The sequence below is a fragment of the Tympanuchus pallidicinctus genome, unplaced genomic scaffold, assembly GCF_026119805.1.
Source record: "Tympanuchus pallidicinctus isolate F22 unplaced genomic scaffold, pur_lepc_1.0 scaffold11, whole genome shotgun sequence".
NCBI lineage: Eukaryota > Metazoa > Chordata > Aves > Galliformes > Phasianidae > Tympanuchus > Tympanuchus pallidicinctus.
Window position 1 is genome coordinate 16,863,924 of NW_026294627.1, and position 19,280 is coordinate 16,883,203.

A 19,280-nucleotide genomic window follows, 5' to 3' on the forward strand; every position below is an offset into this window, starting at 1 on the left:
CTAGCCCAGTGTTTTTCATCTGATTTCAGAAAAGTAGAGAGTCTGCAGTAGTAGGCAGGACCCTGCAGAAATGCCACCTGGTGTCAAGAGCATCTGTAGCCAGATCTGACAGATGTATCAAAGGGTTTAAGGCATACTAGCAGCATCTTCTCACTTCAACTGTGGAAGAACTGGAACACCCCTCTAACTCTTCTCCATGATGTTGCCAATTTCCCTCAACACCCTTCTTCTCCCATTCCCCTCCAGCAAAGCAAGGAGGAAGCTGGAAGGCTACTTTGGGAGCCCTGAGAGCAACAGTATTACAGTCGGGTAGAGGAAAAGGCAACTCAATGGTTTCTCTATGGCTACATCGTCATGCTGGGGACTTAGAACTGTCATCCTATGACCAAAAAAAAGAAAAAAAGAAAAAAGAAAAGAAATGAGTTTTTCATCTCCTTTCTTAATCAAGTTATAGCCTGATTCACCCTTGGTGAATCTGGGAAGGCTGGCAGATGAGAAAAAGCTGTTATTGCACTATGCCCCTATCCATATCTCACATCACTTTACAGACAGTGGGGTACAATCTGAAAAAAAATCTTTTTTGCAAAGCTTCTCCTGCAACAGGATCACCATCAGCTCCATTTTAGAGGTGGAAAAAGCAAAGAGATGGAGTTTTGTGTGAAAGATCACAGAGGACATCTGCAAAAGACTGTCACAACCTGACTGCAGTCCTCTGCCATTCTCCAGCTTTCCTCCTTCTTCCCAGCTATGTCAAACAGCCCCGTAACAGTGCTGGGAAGCCTCATGAAGCCCTGTGGAAAAGCTCTAGGGATGAGAGGAGTCAGTTTAGTGATGCAGATCATGATAAGGCAACAAGCAGCCTGCAAACCTCAACAAAGTGATCCTAACTTCTGCTTGGCAGCCAGGTCTGCTCCTGGTCCATCAGGGCATCAGCCATCCTCACTGCTTGCTGCACTTCTCCACGGGGAAGTCTGAAACTGCCATGGGAACTACAGGTCAGTAGCCCCTGAAGGAAACATTACATGACATGCTCCTGCACATCATCCAACTGGAGAGAAACAGAGGTGACAAGATAACACTGAAATGAAGTCCCAGTGGGGAAAGAGAAATTGGGGAACTTGTTAAAAAGCTTGCTGCCATCTGGAAGGCAGGAAGAGGCACGGTTCTGTGAAAGTGTGGCTTCTCTAGGGAAAGTCTGCTTGCAGCTGGCACTGCAAGACGAAAGGATAAGGACTGGCTGGTAGGCCTGCCCAGCCTGTGGAAACTGGAACAGAGGGTGAAGGGAGGGTTGGTTTTCATTTTCATGGGACTTCAGGGTATGTAGCAGAATCTAAAATAATCACCTTGTGCCAGTTGTTGTCCTTGGCATGAACAGTAACTTTGTGGCCCAAAGGGAGATACAAAGGAGAAACCAGAGCACATTGGGCTCTTGATTTACTAATAGGAGTCTTTTGTGCTGTTTATTGGTTCAGAGCCATCTCTGAGGTCTTTACCCTTTACGCCTTAGTTACTGCGAAACCATGCAGTCTTCCTTGACTATGCATTTTATCTTACAGAATGGTAAGAACTGTTCTCTTTGAATTTTCCCTAAGCTCCCATCACTGATCTTAAATCTGAGGCATGGAGAAGGAAGAGGAGACCTATGCCATGGTAACAGATGCCTTTGAATTAGTAATTGGTTTTCTAGTAACTGATAGTTTCTGCAGTTCAGCCCAGTGAACATCAGCTTCACACTGGTCTTCTCTTATGGAAACAAAGTACAAAAGGCTTTTGCTTTTGGTTAGTCATGTAAATCCTCCGATGAAGCCCATTCTAACAGAAGGGTAGTAAAAGGCTGTGCTATAAATAGTGTTGAGTGTTTGCCTGAGCTCAGGCAGAAATGTAAGGTTTCATGGCTCAGACTGAGAATCCCGGTTGTTTCAGAGCCAGGAGCTGACATTTGCCTTTGTGCTTGTGCTCTGATGTCTGTTCTGTTTTCTGATACAGTCATTTATTTTAAATCGGTCTGAATACATGTTACATCTTGAGAGAGAATTAGGATTCAGCACAGACAAGTCAACTTAACCATGTAATCTGGTCCAAGTGTTTTTATATATAACTTGCACATTGATGGGATTTTCTGTCAGAACCTATGGGGGAAAGAAAAAAAAAAAACAGCAACAACAGGCAAGTTCAACATCATGCAGTGATCACAGACGTAAATATTCTAGGCTTCTGAGAAAGCAATAGGCAGCTCTGCATCCCTCATGCATTTGTTGCATAGGAGCATTTCTTACTGATTTGAATGAACCTGTTCAGATGCAGTGACTGCAAAATCAGATGCTAAATGTGGCATGATAATGACTGGATTTGGTTTAATTAGAAAGATGAAAAGTTAAATTTGTTATCACAGGGAAAAAATGATGTCTATAAACAGAAGAATAGCAGGACTAATTTCTTCACTGTAAGTGCTACACTTCTGTGTGACTTGTTATCTGTCAATAGAAAAAACACCATTAGAGCAGAATGTGAAGGGTAGAAACTGAGAGAAATACAGAGGTAGGTCCAATATATTCCTACTATAACAATACACCAAGATTGACTAGATTCCTGAATGTCACTGTTTTAAAGTAATACTCAAACAAACCATCTGATTTTCATTACCACTATATTTTTTGATGCTTTGATTTTTTTTAACAGAATACATGTTTTCTGTGCTTACTTGAGGTTTTAATCTGTATCTTCGCAGACATAATCAAGGTCAGATTTTTTACTGAGACACATTGACTGTGTTTATTCAAAACTATTTTATTGCAAAATTTGGTTATGTTTTCATCTTTACAGGTGATCAAATGTAGCAGGGCAGGAATGAAACAGATATGCTTTACATGACGCATAGATTTGGTGCAATTTCTGTCCTTAATATACTGTTTGCTTGTTTCTACAGATTGCCCTGCCTGCTCTCAGCCCTGAGCAAGGAGCTCAGCACAGCTTGTTCCCATGCTCTTGTAGCTTGTGGCTGGAGAACACCATGTAAATATCCCACCAGTTCCACTGTCTGATATAGCACAGTATCTGTAATGCCTTCACTACTCCAGCATCTGTATTACAGCCCGAACAGCATAAACCCTTCCCTTAGTATTCCTGTGAGATAGAAAAGTGCCTCTATCCCACATTACAGATGTGAAAGTGAAGAATATGTCTTCATTTACTTCTTGAAGCACTCTGATACACAAAGAAACCTCAAGGAACCACCACCCCATGAAGCAGGCAAGAACATCTCTGACAACATGACTCCTGGCTGCCCTGAGTTTAGCTGCCTCAACATCTCCCATCACTGCACACCTCTATGATGCTTTCTGCACCTGTAACCAGTCAAATTCTGCTTATTTGGGGCTTCAACTTAGATCTTCACTCAGATCTGAGTTCACTCCTCTGTCCAAGTGGCCTATGAATTCCAAATGATACCAACAGCTGGAAGAAGGGCCCGTCCCTGACTCTCACCACAGTGCACAGGTTGTTATTAGCACAGACTATCTGTTAGTCTTTGAAGTAGCAGCAGGAGATATACTTCAACAGGCTCCAGTCTTTTCCTCCTTGCACTCGTCTTGTTCTATTTAAAATGGTATCTAGCGGTTCCATTTCTGTCTTATCTTTCAAAACAATCATTCTTCTTAAGCTAGAAGAATATACGTAGCATTCAAGGATGAGTCCTCCTCATTAGTCAGAACAAGAGACCTCCTGTTCCCAGCATCTGAGCACCTCAGCCAAGTGCTCTGGGTCTTCACAGAGTAAAAGGTGACATGTCGTTAAAGATGAAGCAGGTTCTTACTTCTCATCTGCCACAGCAGCAGCCATGGCTGCTGAAATAACCCCTTGCAGAAACGTTTGAGCCTCTCTTCCACATCCCCCTTGGGGTGCTGTGGAATGATTTTAATTGGAAGCAGATGTGCAATGTGGTAGGTAGGAGCAGGCCTATGCTCAGTGTGAGCTCCTAGAAAATAATTTCTGTATGATCACTTCAGAAGGGAAAAATACCATGATTCATGGGAGATTATTTAAAATGAGACTAATAGGCACTCAGAGTCAGTTGCCTGGTCAGTATTCCTTACCAATTATTAGAAGTCAAGAATGTTCTCTCACTTGATAACTTAGCAGAATGGAGCATTCAACTTCAGCGAATGGCCAGAGGGAGATTTCCAAGCCATTATTTCAGTTGCAAACATTTTGGAGATTCCACTTTTTTAGTAAATGGCCACAAATATCACAGAGTTGTGCTATTGGGATTGACCTGGGTTTCAAGTGGGCAGGGACCGTTAGCTGAATAACAGAAACTCAGCATCTTAATTTCAGAAAGGAGTTTTTGTCACTTTTCTCAATTTTTGTCTATCACAACAGATCTGCCACCTACTGTAGCCTGGTTTCACAGAACAGCCACATCACACATCTGCAGTTTCCAAGGTTCATATGGTTGCTGTACATTTGCTCTACACTTCATTGCAACACCTTTGCCCCTCAAGAACCAGTAGCTGTGCTTGGACACAAGCAATGCAGTCACCAGGCAATCTTCTGCAGCAGGGAATAATTATTCAACAACTCTTTTACTTCCAGATGTGTACGGTAAAACACAAAAGTGCAACAGGGAACATAGGCCAAGAAGGCCTAAATGTAAAATTGCTTATGCACTAAATCACAGGGAAAACCTTTTTTCAGTCTCATTCCAGCTACTGGAAAGAAATGTTATGCTTGTACAAATATAGGGTCAATGTATACCATGTCACCATGTCCTGCTCCTTACTTGCATAATGAGCTTTCTCATACCTTTTGTTTTGTTGCTCCTCAAAAATGTTTGAGCAGATTTTATTTCAGTTCTTATTCTGTCAGGTTCAGTATCTAAATAGACAAGTAGTAGCATGGGGGAGGCTTTTTGAAACTCAGCTCAATGAAGAAAATAAATGCGAAGGTTGCAACCAAACTGATGCAAGTGCAAAATGTATCTTTGAAAGGCATGAAATGTAGAGAAAGTTGCAAATCAGAATTCTAAAAAATATCACTTCACATTCATAGTAGTCAAGCCCCAGGTTTAAAGGCAAGAAATAAAGCTTTCAGTGGCAGTAGTGTTTTCTAGCTGTTATGCCAGAACTGTGGCTCCAGAGTTGATGCATGCCAAGAGAACCAGCATCCCTGCTGGCTTCCTGACTAGGAGAAGCAGGAAGCAAAGGTGATTTGAAAAATAGAACAAAATCCAGAACATTTCCATTGTCTTAGTGACTTAAAAGCAAAGCAAACAAAACCTAACAAAATAAAAACATGCTGACGAAACAGAAGAACTGGAAGACCAAACCTCACTCAGATTTGTGAAAGCCCTCCCCTTAGTAGCAAATTCAATCTAGTTATTTTGTGATGCTATTAGTAAAACTGCTACAGGCATTTCTACATTAAAATGAAACTGCATACATGTGCATGTACTTTGTGCTATTCTGGGGATATCGTTCCCTGATTCTTGCTTTCAAAAGCCTCGTATTTTCCAGTGCACTGAGTAGATCGACTCTATCTTTAATTCAAACATCAAAAAGTAACCTCCACATTCATCAGTGAAAAGTGACAACCAATTTTATTAACTGTATTCATTATAACACGTAATATGACAGTGGGAATGTTTTTCACTGTAAGATTTTTGAATGGAAAAAAAGTGCAGTTAGTCTGAGTTCCTTACATTCATTAGAAGCAAGACTACTGAAACCATCAACATTTACAATGACACATAAGCAAACACCAGAACCAGTGCCAATAAATACGCAGAGTAACAAAATAAATATTTACAGAATTAAAAATAAAACAAACATTGATTAATATATCCTCGTGAGTTGCCAGGGAAAAAAGTCATCTATTGCTATCGGTTACGTTTTCCACATGTTAAGAATAGAGTGATTTAAGGAGACACGTATTCATCAAAGTTTGCAGAGGTGGAAAGGAGAAGATACGCCTAACAATCTGGTACAGAACCACCCCCTGGGGTGTTCTGATCTTTCACTCTGAAGAAGCTGGTGCACAGCCTAGTCAGATCATTGGCAAACCGTTTAGGCAAGAGCAGAGAGGTCTGGCTTTCCTCGCTCATTATCTTGAATCGGTCACATGCTGCCTTGCTGGGGATGGTCGACAAAAAATACAGGGGAAAATTGTAATAAGCAATGATTTGTCAGCTATAACACATCCAGTAAAAACAGATGAAGTGACTTCTAACAGGACACATCTGTCCCTTTCAGCACGTAGGAAGCCCCACGAGCATCAGTTTGTCAGATGCAGCGTGGAGCAGTCCCTGCTACGTTTTCCTCAGGCACACCATGATATTTAAGCAGAGCTGAGCTGTGATAACAGACTGAGGAACTTCTCTATTTCCTGGACCTCCTGAACCTATGTTTTCCACCAAACACCTCCATATCTCCTTCTCCCTTTCAACAGAGCCACAAGCCACAACACCAGAGCTTTTCTGAGACAGACTGCTGACAAACATAGCAAGGAAAATTTGGATGGGGCTAAACTATGGGATCTCTGCTCAGCCTTAATACCAACCAACACTGCTAACAGGGCCACTTATTTCAGTGGGAACACTGGTGGGCAGAGCTGTTGCTTGCCATCTCACAGCAGAGCATTTACTTCATCTTTACATGAAGGCAACAGCTTTAATCATGCTTTCTCTTTTGGAAAGCGGGGTAACATCAGGTGCTGCAGAAAGGTGCATGCCCCCTACCTAGAATTTGAGGCTGTCTCATCCCACTACACTCCCTCCGCAGCTTGTCCTTGGCCATGAGGGCAGCCCCCACCACCCTGCCAGGGCACAGATCTTTGCACATCCCTGATGCAATGAGAACCAAACATACCATGCAGTGGTCATGGGCTACAGAGGGTGTGGAAGTATCTAAGCTAAGTGCCTTGCTCCCCCAGCCCATGGGGTACAGGTGGGCTGGGCCAGACCCTTGGGTTTGCTGCCATGAACTGAGAAACATCACCAGATGCATAGCTTTTACACTATAAGTCAGGCTTAATTCAAAGCAGAGGTAGCCAATGTTCTTTTATGAGCATATTATGTTCAAAGATTCCAGTGCCTCTGCATAAAGAGCCCGTGGAAGCAACCTGATACTGAAATAGCAACTGTTTTGATGCAATATCATCCAAAACAATAAAAATCTGTTCAAGTTCTTGCCATTCAATCTGTAGGCATTGCTTTCCCTTAAAACAAATCTAAGATGTTGCTATGAAACAATTAAAGGAGGCATAATCAGTTACCATATTAAAAAAAAAAAAATAAAACAAGAGCAAAGACATCATAAGCAGGGATTTTAGTGCTCTGGAAAGGATCTGGTCCTGTTTTTGCCATCAGAAGTTAAATTAAGGAAGACAATGATTGTGTTAACTGCAATTTAAACATGCTGAGCACTGGCTGTACAGAAGTGGCTGCTTGTTAAAACAGAAAAACAATAGAAAGACATGTTTTGCATTCAAATCAGTGGAAGTATAACTACACTAATATTAAAGACTGCACAATCACCCGAATAATGTTTATCTTCTAAAATAGAGAAGACTTATTTAAGAAACACTTCCTGTTTCCTTCAAGATTAAGAGATTAAGAACCTTCTCCAGCTCCTAATGGAGTCAGTGGAAGCTTTGCCACAGCAGAACTTAGCTTGGCTTAGAAATAGATCGTCAGACTGTGTTGGCAGAGGCTGCTTTTCTGGCTCTGTGGCCATACCTGCATTAGCTTCTACCTCAGAGCATCACTTGGATGTGATATTACAGGCAAAGCAATCTTCCTTTAGCCACTGCTGTTAGAATTCTTAACAGAACCGTTTTCACTTGCTCTGTGAAGTATAGAACCTTTTCCCCTCTCCAGTACACCTTTGGGTCTATTTATTTAAACATATGTAGAAAGGAAAAAAGAAAAGCAGCTCTTAGCAAAGATAAAAAAAATCTGGGAACTGCCTCCATAACAAACAGCCTCCAGGCTTTTCCACACGTGTGACATGCATCCCTGCTAGATTTGATAAATTGCGCACAACAGAGAAGTGGAAGGATATGTGCCACTCTGTAAAATATCACTCAGCATCCTCACCCACATGTATGAGATCACACAGCACATTTTAAGTATCTGTGCTGCTTGTTCTGAAGGCAAATTCATTTTTTCCATACAAGGAGTAAAGCCCTTTTGAAAACCACATTGGCAGCAGCTCCTCCTTTTGAGTGATGGAGGGGTAGGGTAAAAATCTCCATTTCCCAACCAAGTGCAGTATAGTTGAGTGAGAACAAGAGATGGGGGGGGGGGAGGGGGTTGGAGAAGGTGTTCCTAGGCAATAAGCTTGGATGGAGAAGCTCCCCAAGGTAGGAAGAGATTTAACAATTTGCTTTTGCAGGAGTAAAGGCCCCCAGGTTGTGGCTTGAGTGGTTATAGCTCTTTGCATATGGCATATCCCTTTGCATAAGGCAAGTTCTTCTGTTTCCCTTTACAAGTAATGGACTTAGAAAACACCAAATCAACACCGACCATTCCAACCAAGATGCCCACATAGAAGACAAGATGTGAACTAAAGACGATCTAAAAAATTTCCATGAGTCAGACTAAAAATCAGCTACCTCTGAAAGCAATCAGTGCGACAGATTTGGATGCTTTCTGCCCACAGCAAACAGCATGTGAACCATCAGAAGGGAAACCCACAGTGGAAGGGAGGGATGCTGCACGGGGAGCAGTCCCAGGCTACCAAAGGACGAGTGGCAGCAGCTCTCAGATGAGTCAGTTGTTGTGCAGTTCTGCCAGGACAAATAGGGCTGTGTCATTGTAATGAAAATGTAAACAAAGCAAAACAAACAAAAACAAAGCATAAACCAAAATCAAAATAAAAAAGGGAAAAGCCAAACTTAGAAAAAAAAATACTGCAGAAACTGTCACGTGTAAGCTCTGCCAAGAGTCAATCCTGCAACATCTTTAATTGTTGTCAAATTGGTTTCTGAGACAGAAGCCTTAGCCTTTCATATCGATAACCATGAAAATACATTTCCAGGCCACCTTGCCTGAAGTCCCCTATTATCACTGTTAGATAACCATGTGCCTTATAAGTGGCTATTGTTACCGTGAACTGTCTGTACCATTATCTTGCTGAAAAGCCTTTTCTGAAAGTAGTCCATTAGAGCAGGCAAAAAAAAACCTCAGAGCATGGCCACGTAGCAGAATCAATGGCTCCCTTTGATCTGCAAGCTCGTTCAGCACTACAGATCTAAAAAACAACTAGGGTTTGCTTTGCTAAGCAAAGCCCGTTAATTTGGCTCATCTGATAGCACTGATAGCATCTTACTGAAAATGCCATCTGTATCAGATGATTTGAAGACTTTGGTGCAATATTCGCTTAGCTTAGATAAATAATTTAGTAAGAGATTCATTAAAAAATAATCAGTGAATTAATTTTCATAGTGTACATCTGTGCACGTAATTTTTAAAATTCAGTCCTCTACTACCCTGAATGATGGTAAGGATGTTCACAGTGGATGAAGGAAGTGCTGCTGATTGATGGAGTAATAACGAACATAGATGTTTCTTATTCTAGTCATGTAATTTCTTCTGAAATTTGTTACATGGATTTGAGTCCTATTACTGGCAAGAGCAAAATGCACTACGGGTAATGTAAGAGCCTTTATGTCTGGTGCAGGCCACACGTATAGCACAGATAACAAAAGAAGTCCACAAAAACATCATTTCATGCTAAAAAAGGGAAATCTCTTGTGCTGATATATATAGGACAGGAATGTATACCACTGAAATCACAGTAGATAGCTAAAAACGCTACACAATATATAGAAACAGCCTAAGAACATACAAATCAGCAGTGACCTGGAAGTGCAAAGAGTATATAGAACTGATGCCAAGTTCTGATCTATAAAATCCTTTATGAATGACATACAAGCTGGTAATTACAAAGCATCACTTGGACCACAAAACAACAAAGAAAACAAGTAAACAAAAGTATTCTTTAAGGAAATTGAAACTGTTACAGAATGGGGAACGTTATCTTTGGGACTCAGAACACTTCTACCTCGATGCCTACTGAAGCCAGGGAAAATATATGCCTGAACACAGTAATATAAATAAGGATGCAAAGCACCACAGAATGCCTCAGGACTTCTACCTCCGTGTGTCTCAGCCTTTAAATCCAGCAAGCCATTAACTGTTTGTTATTAGGCATCTCACAGTATTTTACAGGGATCTTTCAGGAATTAAATACAGGTGCAAAGAAAGCCTTTGAACTTCCTTTCAATGATTGTTTCAGGCATTGTGCAGAGTTATACAAATATTTCCACAACAATTGAAAGCCCTAGTAAATATTACATTTTCAATTACCTTTTGGAAGATTAACATAGATGGCTTAAAGACAAAAGTGAGTTTTATAAATATAAAGTTAATCCGAGCATTACATTGTATTTTTCTCTCACACGACCATTACCCTGAATCAGTGTCAGCGTGTCACAATGGTTCAAAACACTGACGCCCTACCACAGTTACTTTCCCATTTTCCTTTTAAGGATATGATTGTCCTTAAAATATGTACACAGCAAGCAGCCAAACGAACCACCAAGGGATCTACAGGACATACTTACACAGGGACATGACAGAAATGACCGGAGAGCACCTGGCCTGGCAGGTGAGCACAGATGTGCTCCCACCCCATGCTGGGCTCCAGCCCAGGGCTGCCCGCTCCGCACGGCGGTCAGCACTGAGCAGCCAGCATGCAGGGGAAGGAGGGAAAACAGGGCAGAAAACAGAGAGAGAAAATGAAGGGCAGCCAAAGCATTTTAATGATCTTGTTAGTCAGTAGGTGCGAGGGAGCTAGTCTACTGTTAGTCAATCGGTTTCTTGATACATACACGCCACAACGCAAACGAAATGCATACAAGGAATAATTTGCCACAGACAAGTCCTGCAGAAATGGCAGCTGATACCTTCTAGTGATTCAAAGAAGCACCACTGATACTCCTGCAATCAGTGCTTCCAGTTCTGTGTATTACCCAAGCCCACCGCATCCTCCCTCCCTCTCCACTTCCAGTACCCTATAGAATCTCCCTGTACAATCTGTCCGCCAAACATAATGGAGAACTATGATTTTTCAGCAGAGCTGTCATGCAAGGAAAGATATGCTCCTTATAGTCACATGGAAACAGAACAGAAAAAAGGATGTTAGGCTTAGGGCTGAACAGTAGGATAACATTCAACGCTCTGTACATCCAACCTTTTGAGGGTATTTTAGCTTTAACTTTCTAAAATGCATAAGCAGAGTTAGGCCAAACGCAAACCTCTTTGTCAGGCAATCATCACCAGCGTGTTGTGAAACAGATTGGTGGTGCATCCCCTCAGTCTGCACGTAGGAGTGTGCATGCGTGGCCACGTTTGCACAGGTGTGAGAGTGCAGGGTGTGTGTCTGCCTGTGTGCATGCACGCTGGGAGGAGATGGGCTCTGACTAGGCATGCATATGTACAACGTGTCTGTGTGAGTAGGCATGTAGAAACCACACGTATGTATGTTACAAGGGAGACATACAAAATTATCTTCTGTGAAGTGTATTAAGGTTCTTACTCAAACCACAAAAACAGGGACTGAGCAGAAAAGAACAATTTCTCCCTAGTCACTGGGGTGGCACAGCTTGGTGTTCCGTCCTGCAGTGACTGCACAGCCAGATGCCAATTCTCCTCTTGCGACCACAAGGTCATCACCTCAGTGAACCACGCATATAAGACATACTTATATGTTATTCCTGGCTTTTTATGGTTTATCTGTAACCTTAATATCCTTCAAATGTATATCCTGTATATTTACTTTCCTTTTTTTCTTTCTTTCAGTTTAAGAAACAGTAAAACCAACTGCTATATAAGATCAGACCCATTAGCTTCAGTTACGTGAATTTAGGACTCTCTGCATAATATAGACTTATATTCTTAAAATGTATATTATTTGTAAGATACACCGGAGCATATATTTTATATTAGCTGTGGTCTGATGATTAAATACTCATATCAAAATATTTTGTAAATACATAATATTCGCTTTTAATCTTCAGTGATTTTTGGAGCTTTTTCAGTGTATCATAAAAATATGTCCTCAGGCACATTAAAACCCTATTAAATTTCTTGGAAATGTTGTCAGTGTCCACGTACAGTAGCCACTACTCAAAAACATGCTGACCATTAATACATTTCTCATAAGATCCAAAGCTCATCAGACCATTTCATGGACCATTAGCCTACCATATTTCTTTTCATCTCTTTAAGTAAAATTATTATTAAGAATGAAAATAAAAAGCAACAAGAACCCAGACTTTCTTTAAATAGTCAAAAACTAATTTTATATATTTTAAAAAATAATAATTAAAAAACTTGTTTCTTTCCTGGGTTCCTCCTCTGTAAGATTTAAGCCCAGAGTAACTTTGTCTAAACCCCTGAAAATAGAGGTTCGCAATGGCAATGCTGTCAGAAATTCTGCTCTGACATGGAATGTGCCACTCGAATTAAATCAGCACTTCAGACTTACTTAACTGGGGATGCATGAGCCCATACAAAACAGAGTTTTGCTCTAATTTAAGGTACTTACACAAAGTTCTATCATTTTAGAACTGTAAAATTATCTACCTATAAAAACTAACTTCTGTTTAAACTCTAGATAATACAGACAGGTGATTTCTTTCTATAAAAAAATTTGTATCATCGAGTAAATCTGCTAAAATATGTATATATTTACAAATGGCAAGCAAGTTATTGTATAAATGTGAACAGTGTGTATATATTGGCATTTAGTAAATTGTTTCCCTGAACCTGATTATATGCATTATTGGACAAGTATTGATGTAAACATCTGAACCTACGTCAGGTGTCTCTGTTACCCAATTACATTAGAGCAGATCAAAACGAACCAAACAGACAGACAAACAAAAATAGATTTTCCTGTTGGACAAATCCACCTAACTCCTTAATTAGCTACTGCACATAAGTCAATCAAGTCTGCTGCTGAGCAGTGCTCTCATTCCTACATCAGGTAAAATACCTGTTAGGTTGTTTGTTTTTTGCTTGGTATTTTTCTCCAACATCTTGCAGACCAAACACTGCTTTTGGCGTCAGGCACCCTCCCCCCACTCCTCCCCAGGAATAATTAAGAGATAAGTGTAGTGGGGAACCTCTTATGTCGCTCCTTTCGTAACTCTTGCTCCCTTGAAGAACATGTGGCACTGCTTTGCATGAGGGAAGATACTCATTTAGGTTCATAATCCAAGTTCTGCTTTCACAAAGGCAGTTTAAAATGAACCTCCCCAGTACTTAGTGCTGCAGAAAAAAGATACAAATGTAAAAAAAAAAAAAAAAAAAAAGTGCTTGAAAAGTTGTCTTCTTGTATTCAGCCATACTGATTCAGAAGTGCAGGCCGACATAGTATAGTGAGATAAGCCTTTTAGGTTCCTCCCTTCAGGCAATGCAAAATTAACACACTGTTTGTGGCCTCCTATGCAGATTTTCACATACTGATCTTGCTGTCTATCTTTATGTCCACCTGCTCTTCAATTACTTTTTGGCACTGTCCTGGTATGTGGCAGCTTTCACCGTCGTCCCTGCTAAGCCCCTGTTACTGACTCGGCGTACTAGTACTTTAGAGACAGGGATTTTTGTTCTGTGCATTTCACTTTTGGCCAGCTGATGGTGTGCAACGTGATGGCTGTTACTGGTATCTGTTCCATGGCTAGCAGGATGCGATGCCAGGTGTTTAATGCTGATGGGTATTTTGGAGTCCTTCACTGTGCTTGAGGGCGTTTTCAGTGAGCACGTGGTCGTTATTGGAGACACAGGCTTGGAGCGTGGCGTACAGGTGACCTCTTCTTCTGGAGGTCCTCCTGGTGGGTTTTCATCAGGCTCAGCATAGAGGTCATAGAGTGCATCCCCGCTGTAGCTGTCCCTGGGAAGGGTCTCCTTCTGGATGCTTGTAGTGCTGTCTTCTTCAGGACCAGGGGTGGTGGAATCCCAGTAGCCCTCATCACTATTTGGGACACCTTCGTGCTGTTCCTTCTCCCTGCCCTTCTGCTCCTCTTTGTTGTTGAGGTGAATGGGGATCTGGTTGAGGCCACCACGTTTCACCACCACTCTGTTCTGGGCCCCCTCAGTACCTTGGCTCTCCTTCAGCCCCTCGGCTGTCTTTGTCCCTCCTCCACCTCCTCCTCTTCCTCCTGTTTCAGTCTCTTCTGTCTGTGACAGCATATCCCAGAACTCTTGCAGGTAGGTATCATCCACCTGGTCCGGGCTGGCCATCTCCTCCCCTCCTCCTTGATAGGCAACCATGGTGGGGTGCTTCTTGGATGCGCCCAGCTTGCTGGCCCCGGGGGTGCTCTTCTCGCAGCCGCCACTCCCGCTGCCCACATCCTCCTCCTGGTCCGCAATAATATCTCCGCAGCCTGTAAGAGAGTCAAAGCTTTTCAGTGAAGTCACGTCAGCAAACATCAAACAAATACGATCAATCGACTGCTCTGAGGGTGGATCAACAGAGGAAGGGTCAGGGGCGGCTGCCGTCTCTTGACCGCTATCACAGTGAGGTTCAACAGGGGGAATAGTCGTTATTGGAACGTCACCTGTTATGGCCGCATCCTTCGCAGTCCCAACCTCTCCTGCGCCCGGGTCCGGTCTCTCACCGCAGAGCTCCTCGAGTCTCCTTCCAGCAGCAGCAGCAGCAGGGTCCTCTCCGGGGGGAGTTCTGCCGTCCCACGACTCCCCAGCTCCCGCCTCGGGCTCCCCGGCCGAGCCACACGCGTCCCCGCCGCGCTCCTCCCGCTGCGACTCGGGACCGGCGTCTCCCGCGCCGTTCGGAGTTTCAGACAAAGGTTTCGGCGTCTCCTCTTTGATGCACTCCAAGCTGGCAGTCAGAGACCCCGGCATAATAAGACCGGACGGGATTTCTGAAGCTTCTCCCCTCTCCTCTTTGCCGTTTTTGTCCTTTCTGTGCCACCGCATGCTGCTGAAGATCCCTTTCAGCCCCTTCTTTTGTCTGCCGCCAGCCCGCTGCTCCGCGTTCTCCGCCGCCTTGCCGTTCTCCGGCCTCCCGTTCTTCCTCAGCAGGGAGAAGAAGCTGTGCGATTTGGCCACCGAGCCGCCGGCCGAGCCGCCGAGGCCGCCGGCCGCCCTGCTCGGAGCATCCTTCCCTCGCGCTTCCCCGCCGCCCCCGTCGTCCTTCTTGCCGCTCTCCAGCACGGCGTCGGCCAAGCCATCGTGCGTCCTGCTCCGCACCATCCCCGTCTTGCTCGCGCCCTTCCCCTCCCCACCTTTGCTCCTCACCCCGAAGATGCTCGGCATGGTGCCCCCGGATTTCCTCCTCTTGAACAATTTGAAGGCGGTTTTGTTAATCTTTCCCGACGGCTGCTCGGCGGCCGGAGGCTCGGCACAGTCGCAGTGCGAGTCCATGTCTGCCGCCGCCGCTCCCCGCCGCGGCCTTCTCCTCCACCTCCTCCTCCACCTCCTCCTCCTCCTCCTCTCCGCCGCCGCCGCCCGGTGCCCGGTGCAGCCTCACTGACAGCCCCGCCGCCGCCGCCGCCGCTCCCGCCGCCGCCCGCCTATCTCCATGGCAACCCGGAGGGGGCTAAGCCGCTTTCCTCCGCCGTGGGCCTGCGCCAGGCCGCTGTCATCCGCCCTCAATCAACCTGAGCCGCCGCAGCCACGCCGGCAGCGCCCCTTTCGTCCACCCCTCCCCAAACGGCTTACATAACTTAACCCGTGTGGTCCTGCGCGGCTCTCGCCTCACGCGTCCCGCCGGGCGCTGAGAGAAGCCCTGGTGCCGCACAGCCTCGCGACCCTTTTCTCTCTGCGGTGCTCGGGACTCCTTTTCCCAATCGCCGCGTGTCCCCATCGCCGGTGGCTGGAGGGGAGCGGTGGCCGCTCACCCTCTTGCTGTGGGAGGTTCTGTGGGCTGGTAGCCCACCTTCCAAGGCTTTACCCGCACCCCCACATCCACTCGGGTGGTCACAGTCCCCACTCGTGGCCACGGTCCGCTGCCACCAGAAGTGGTGGCATCTCTGGTGAGACCTAATCACAGACTTCCAGTACTTGAAGGGACCTTACATGCAGGAGGGGGGCTGTCTTTTTATGTGGTCTGATAGTGATAGAACGTGGGGGCTTGACTTTAAACTAAAAGTGGAGGCATTTAGGTTTCATGTTAGGAAAAAGTTCTTTGCTCAGAGGGCAGTTAGGCACTGGCAGGGGCTGCTCAGAGAGCCGTGGGTGCCCCATTCCTGGAGGTGCTCAAAGCCAGGTTGGATGGGGCTCTGGGCAGCCTGAGATGGTGGATGGCAACCCCACCCATAACAGAGGTGGATCTTGATGATCTTTAATGTCACTTCCAACGTAAGACATTCTGTGATTCTATGAAATTAACCTGGCCTGACGTGTTCTTCTGGAAGTGGCCCCCAGCGCCCTGCTCTGTGTCCTTGTCGTGGGCAGGGGTTGGGCCAGTTAATCTCCAGAGGTCCCTGACCATCCTGTGACTCTGTGATTCAGAGTTCCAAACTGGTTTGGTGGCGCTATCACTATCAAGGCAGAGCAATTTTGAGTTAAGAGCAGTGCACCACACCTGGCTGTGGGAGAGCTGCTCTCAGCTGAAGCTGGTATAACCTACATAACCTGGTTGTCCAGTGACCAGTGTACAGAGTTAGTCTGGGGCCCTCCAAACAGAAACAATCCTCTTGGCTTTTAAGCAGTTCTAAGCACAATTGAGACCTACAAGAGAAGAGCTGTATGTCAACCCTCTGGTTTGGGGCTAGGTTCTGGCCTCTGAAGTTAGTAAAAGGTTTTGCGTTCATTGACTTCACTGCTTGGAAGAATGAGCTGTATTTTCTTTCTGTAACATGGGACATTCATTGCACTTCCCCACTAGGGCAGGTTGTGAATGATTTACCCAGTGATTTTAGCCCTTCTTCTGTTCATTTATTAAAAGTTCCATTTTCATTCAGTCGCTGCTTGTTCGTTAAGAGCAATATGAGCACATAATTCAACATACGTGTATCTCCTGCCTTCTGCTAGAGATAGAGGAAAGGACAAATGAGACAGAAGCCCAGACTGTGGCTGGAAGAGTGTTGAGTTACATTGCACAGTGTGCACTGCATCCATCTGCATAGCACCCAGAAGCCATGGAGGCAGGAGGTCACTTTGAGCCTCCATCAAACCCCATCACGTGGGATGTTAACTGCTCTCTAGTCAAATGGATGAAACTCGATAAAAAAGAGAAAGTATCAAATCTTCTTCTGCAGATGCAAATACCCGTATGTCCTTTGAAAAATTGGTAGAACAAAACCTGGTCACATGCCTTGTATAAATGTGGACAGAATATTTAATAAATAAGAGTTGGCCAAATTGATGGACTTAGAGACTTTCTGCAATTTTATGTTCTGGTGATTTGCTACATTTCACCAGTTCCTTACATTATATCATTTTTTCTTCAAACAGTGAGTCCAAAGGAGTGGGATAGAGAGAGACAAAAGGATGAGGCCAGATGACTTAATGCTTCACAGCTGTACAGGAACAGACAAGTTATTGTGCCCTCTTCTTTTTTGTGTGTGTGAATATTTGCAGCCATAAAGGAGAGTGGACTTTTAGCTTTTTTTTTTCAGTCAACTTAAAATCCAAGTGTTAATGGAAGAAAGTGACTTGGGGTCAGTCTGAAATTACTATTTAAGAAGTGTTTTGACAAATTGAATTCTTCTACACTTTTCTTCTTAATCCTTTTCCACTTTTTAATATGTGATTTAAATAATCTTGAAGTACCTTTGGAAATGGATACTCATTTTAAAATGAAAAATCAAAGCACTGGATTTTGAAAGGGACAAATTAAAGGTTCCTTTTTTTTTTTTTAATAATAATATTTTGTTTTAACATGAAGACATCTGTGAATTCAGCATGAACTCATGACGTGCTTTGGTTAACATGCCCTTTCAACAAAGCATTCACTGCTGTCTTCTAACTAAAGACAAGTAATGCTGAGAGGTGGTTATATTCATGCAAATTCAGTTTTACCCTTAGAGATATTTGGGCATGAGGCAGCTGTGAGATCAAGGGAGTTGGGGTAAAATGTTCTCTTCCAGACAATGGTTTTAAACTAAAGGAAGGGAGATTTAGATTAGATGTCGGGGGGAGTTTTTTATTGAGATAGTGGTAAGGTGCCAGGTTGCCCAAGGATGTTGTGGATGCCTCATCTCTGGAGGCTTTCAAGGCCAGGTTGGATTGGGCCCTGGGCAGTCTGGTCTAGTATTTGATCTAGGCAAATTGGAACTTAATGATCCTTGAGGTCCCTTCCAACCCAAGCCATTCTATGATTCTATGATTCCATGATTCTATGATTCCATGATTCTATGATTCTATGATTCTATGATTCTATGATTCTGTGATGAATCGTATCCCAGTCCTCACATATAATGGCAGCTTCACACAGTCTGAGTGGAGTCTCTTTGCTCTTTTTGTTCCCCCTGCTTTTGGCTAGGAAGTCCCCTGGAAACAAATCATCTGGTGTCATTTTTGTAAAACTGAAAAGGGGTACAGGACCAATGCATTTTCAAGGTAAGCTGTGTTGGTTTCTGGAACAGGACAGCAGGGAACTGAATGAAAGGAAACCAGGGACATTCACCCTTTTGTACTTGTCTATTCTATCTGATTTTATATTCTAGGAGCCTTGCACAAAATGTGTATAAGATTCATCTCATCCCAAGGGGTATCAGCACAGATGGTGAGATCCCATGTTGGGCCTCATGTCACAGCCAACACCAGCAGATTATATTCCAGGAGAGAATCTATGGAAGAAATGCTTCAGAAAGTGGATTGGTCTTGACTTGTAGAATGAATATTCCAGACATGCAAACACTATGTAGCAAAATTATTCAATTTTCAAAATTATTCAATTTCAATAATTTTCAATTATTGTCAATTAATTCAAAATTATTTAAAAAACACACAGCATTTGCAGGTATATAAACTTTGGTAGAAGTTGTGGACTCCAAGATGAGAGCTACCCTCTTCCTTATTCTCTGAACACACCCTAGAGCTTTTCTGGGCTTCTTGCTTAGGATTACTAAACTTCTGGTCCAGCTCCCAGCCTTGGCTCCATCACTGACCTATGCTGAGACCCTCATGAAGCCACTGCTTTGCTCCATTTCATCTGAGACTGCCGTCTGCTATGACCAAGATACTAATACCCTATCTTATCCTTGCCCCCTGCAGCATGCAGGAGCCACCGGGACATCACTAACTGTTCCCA

At 43.8% G+C, this 19,280-nt stretch overlaps 2 protein-coding genes across 2 annotated transcripts in view; one reads left to right on the forward strand and one right to left on the reverse strand.

The window, feature by feature from the left end:
• TNFRSF19 (TNF receptor superfamily member 19) overlaps positions 1-19,280 on the forward strand; it is a 501,102-nt gene that overhangs the window by 381,606 nt on the left and 100,216 nt on the right. The window lies entirely within an intron of this gene.
• AMER2 (APC membrane recruitment protein 2) lies at positions 5,575-15,474 on the reverse strand. The gene is made up of 2 exons (XM_052671196.1): positions 14,620-15,474; positions 5,575-14,445 (listed from the first exon to the last, which is right to left on the reverse strand). Exons 1-2 carry the CDS (start codon positions 15,443-15,445, stop codon positions 13,565-13,567), a joined length of 1,707 nt encoding a protein of 568 aa, XP_052527156.1. The 5' UTR covers positions 15,446-15,474; the 3' UTR covers positions 5,575-13,564.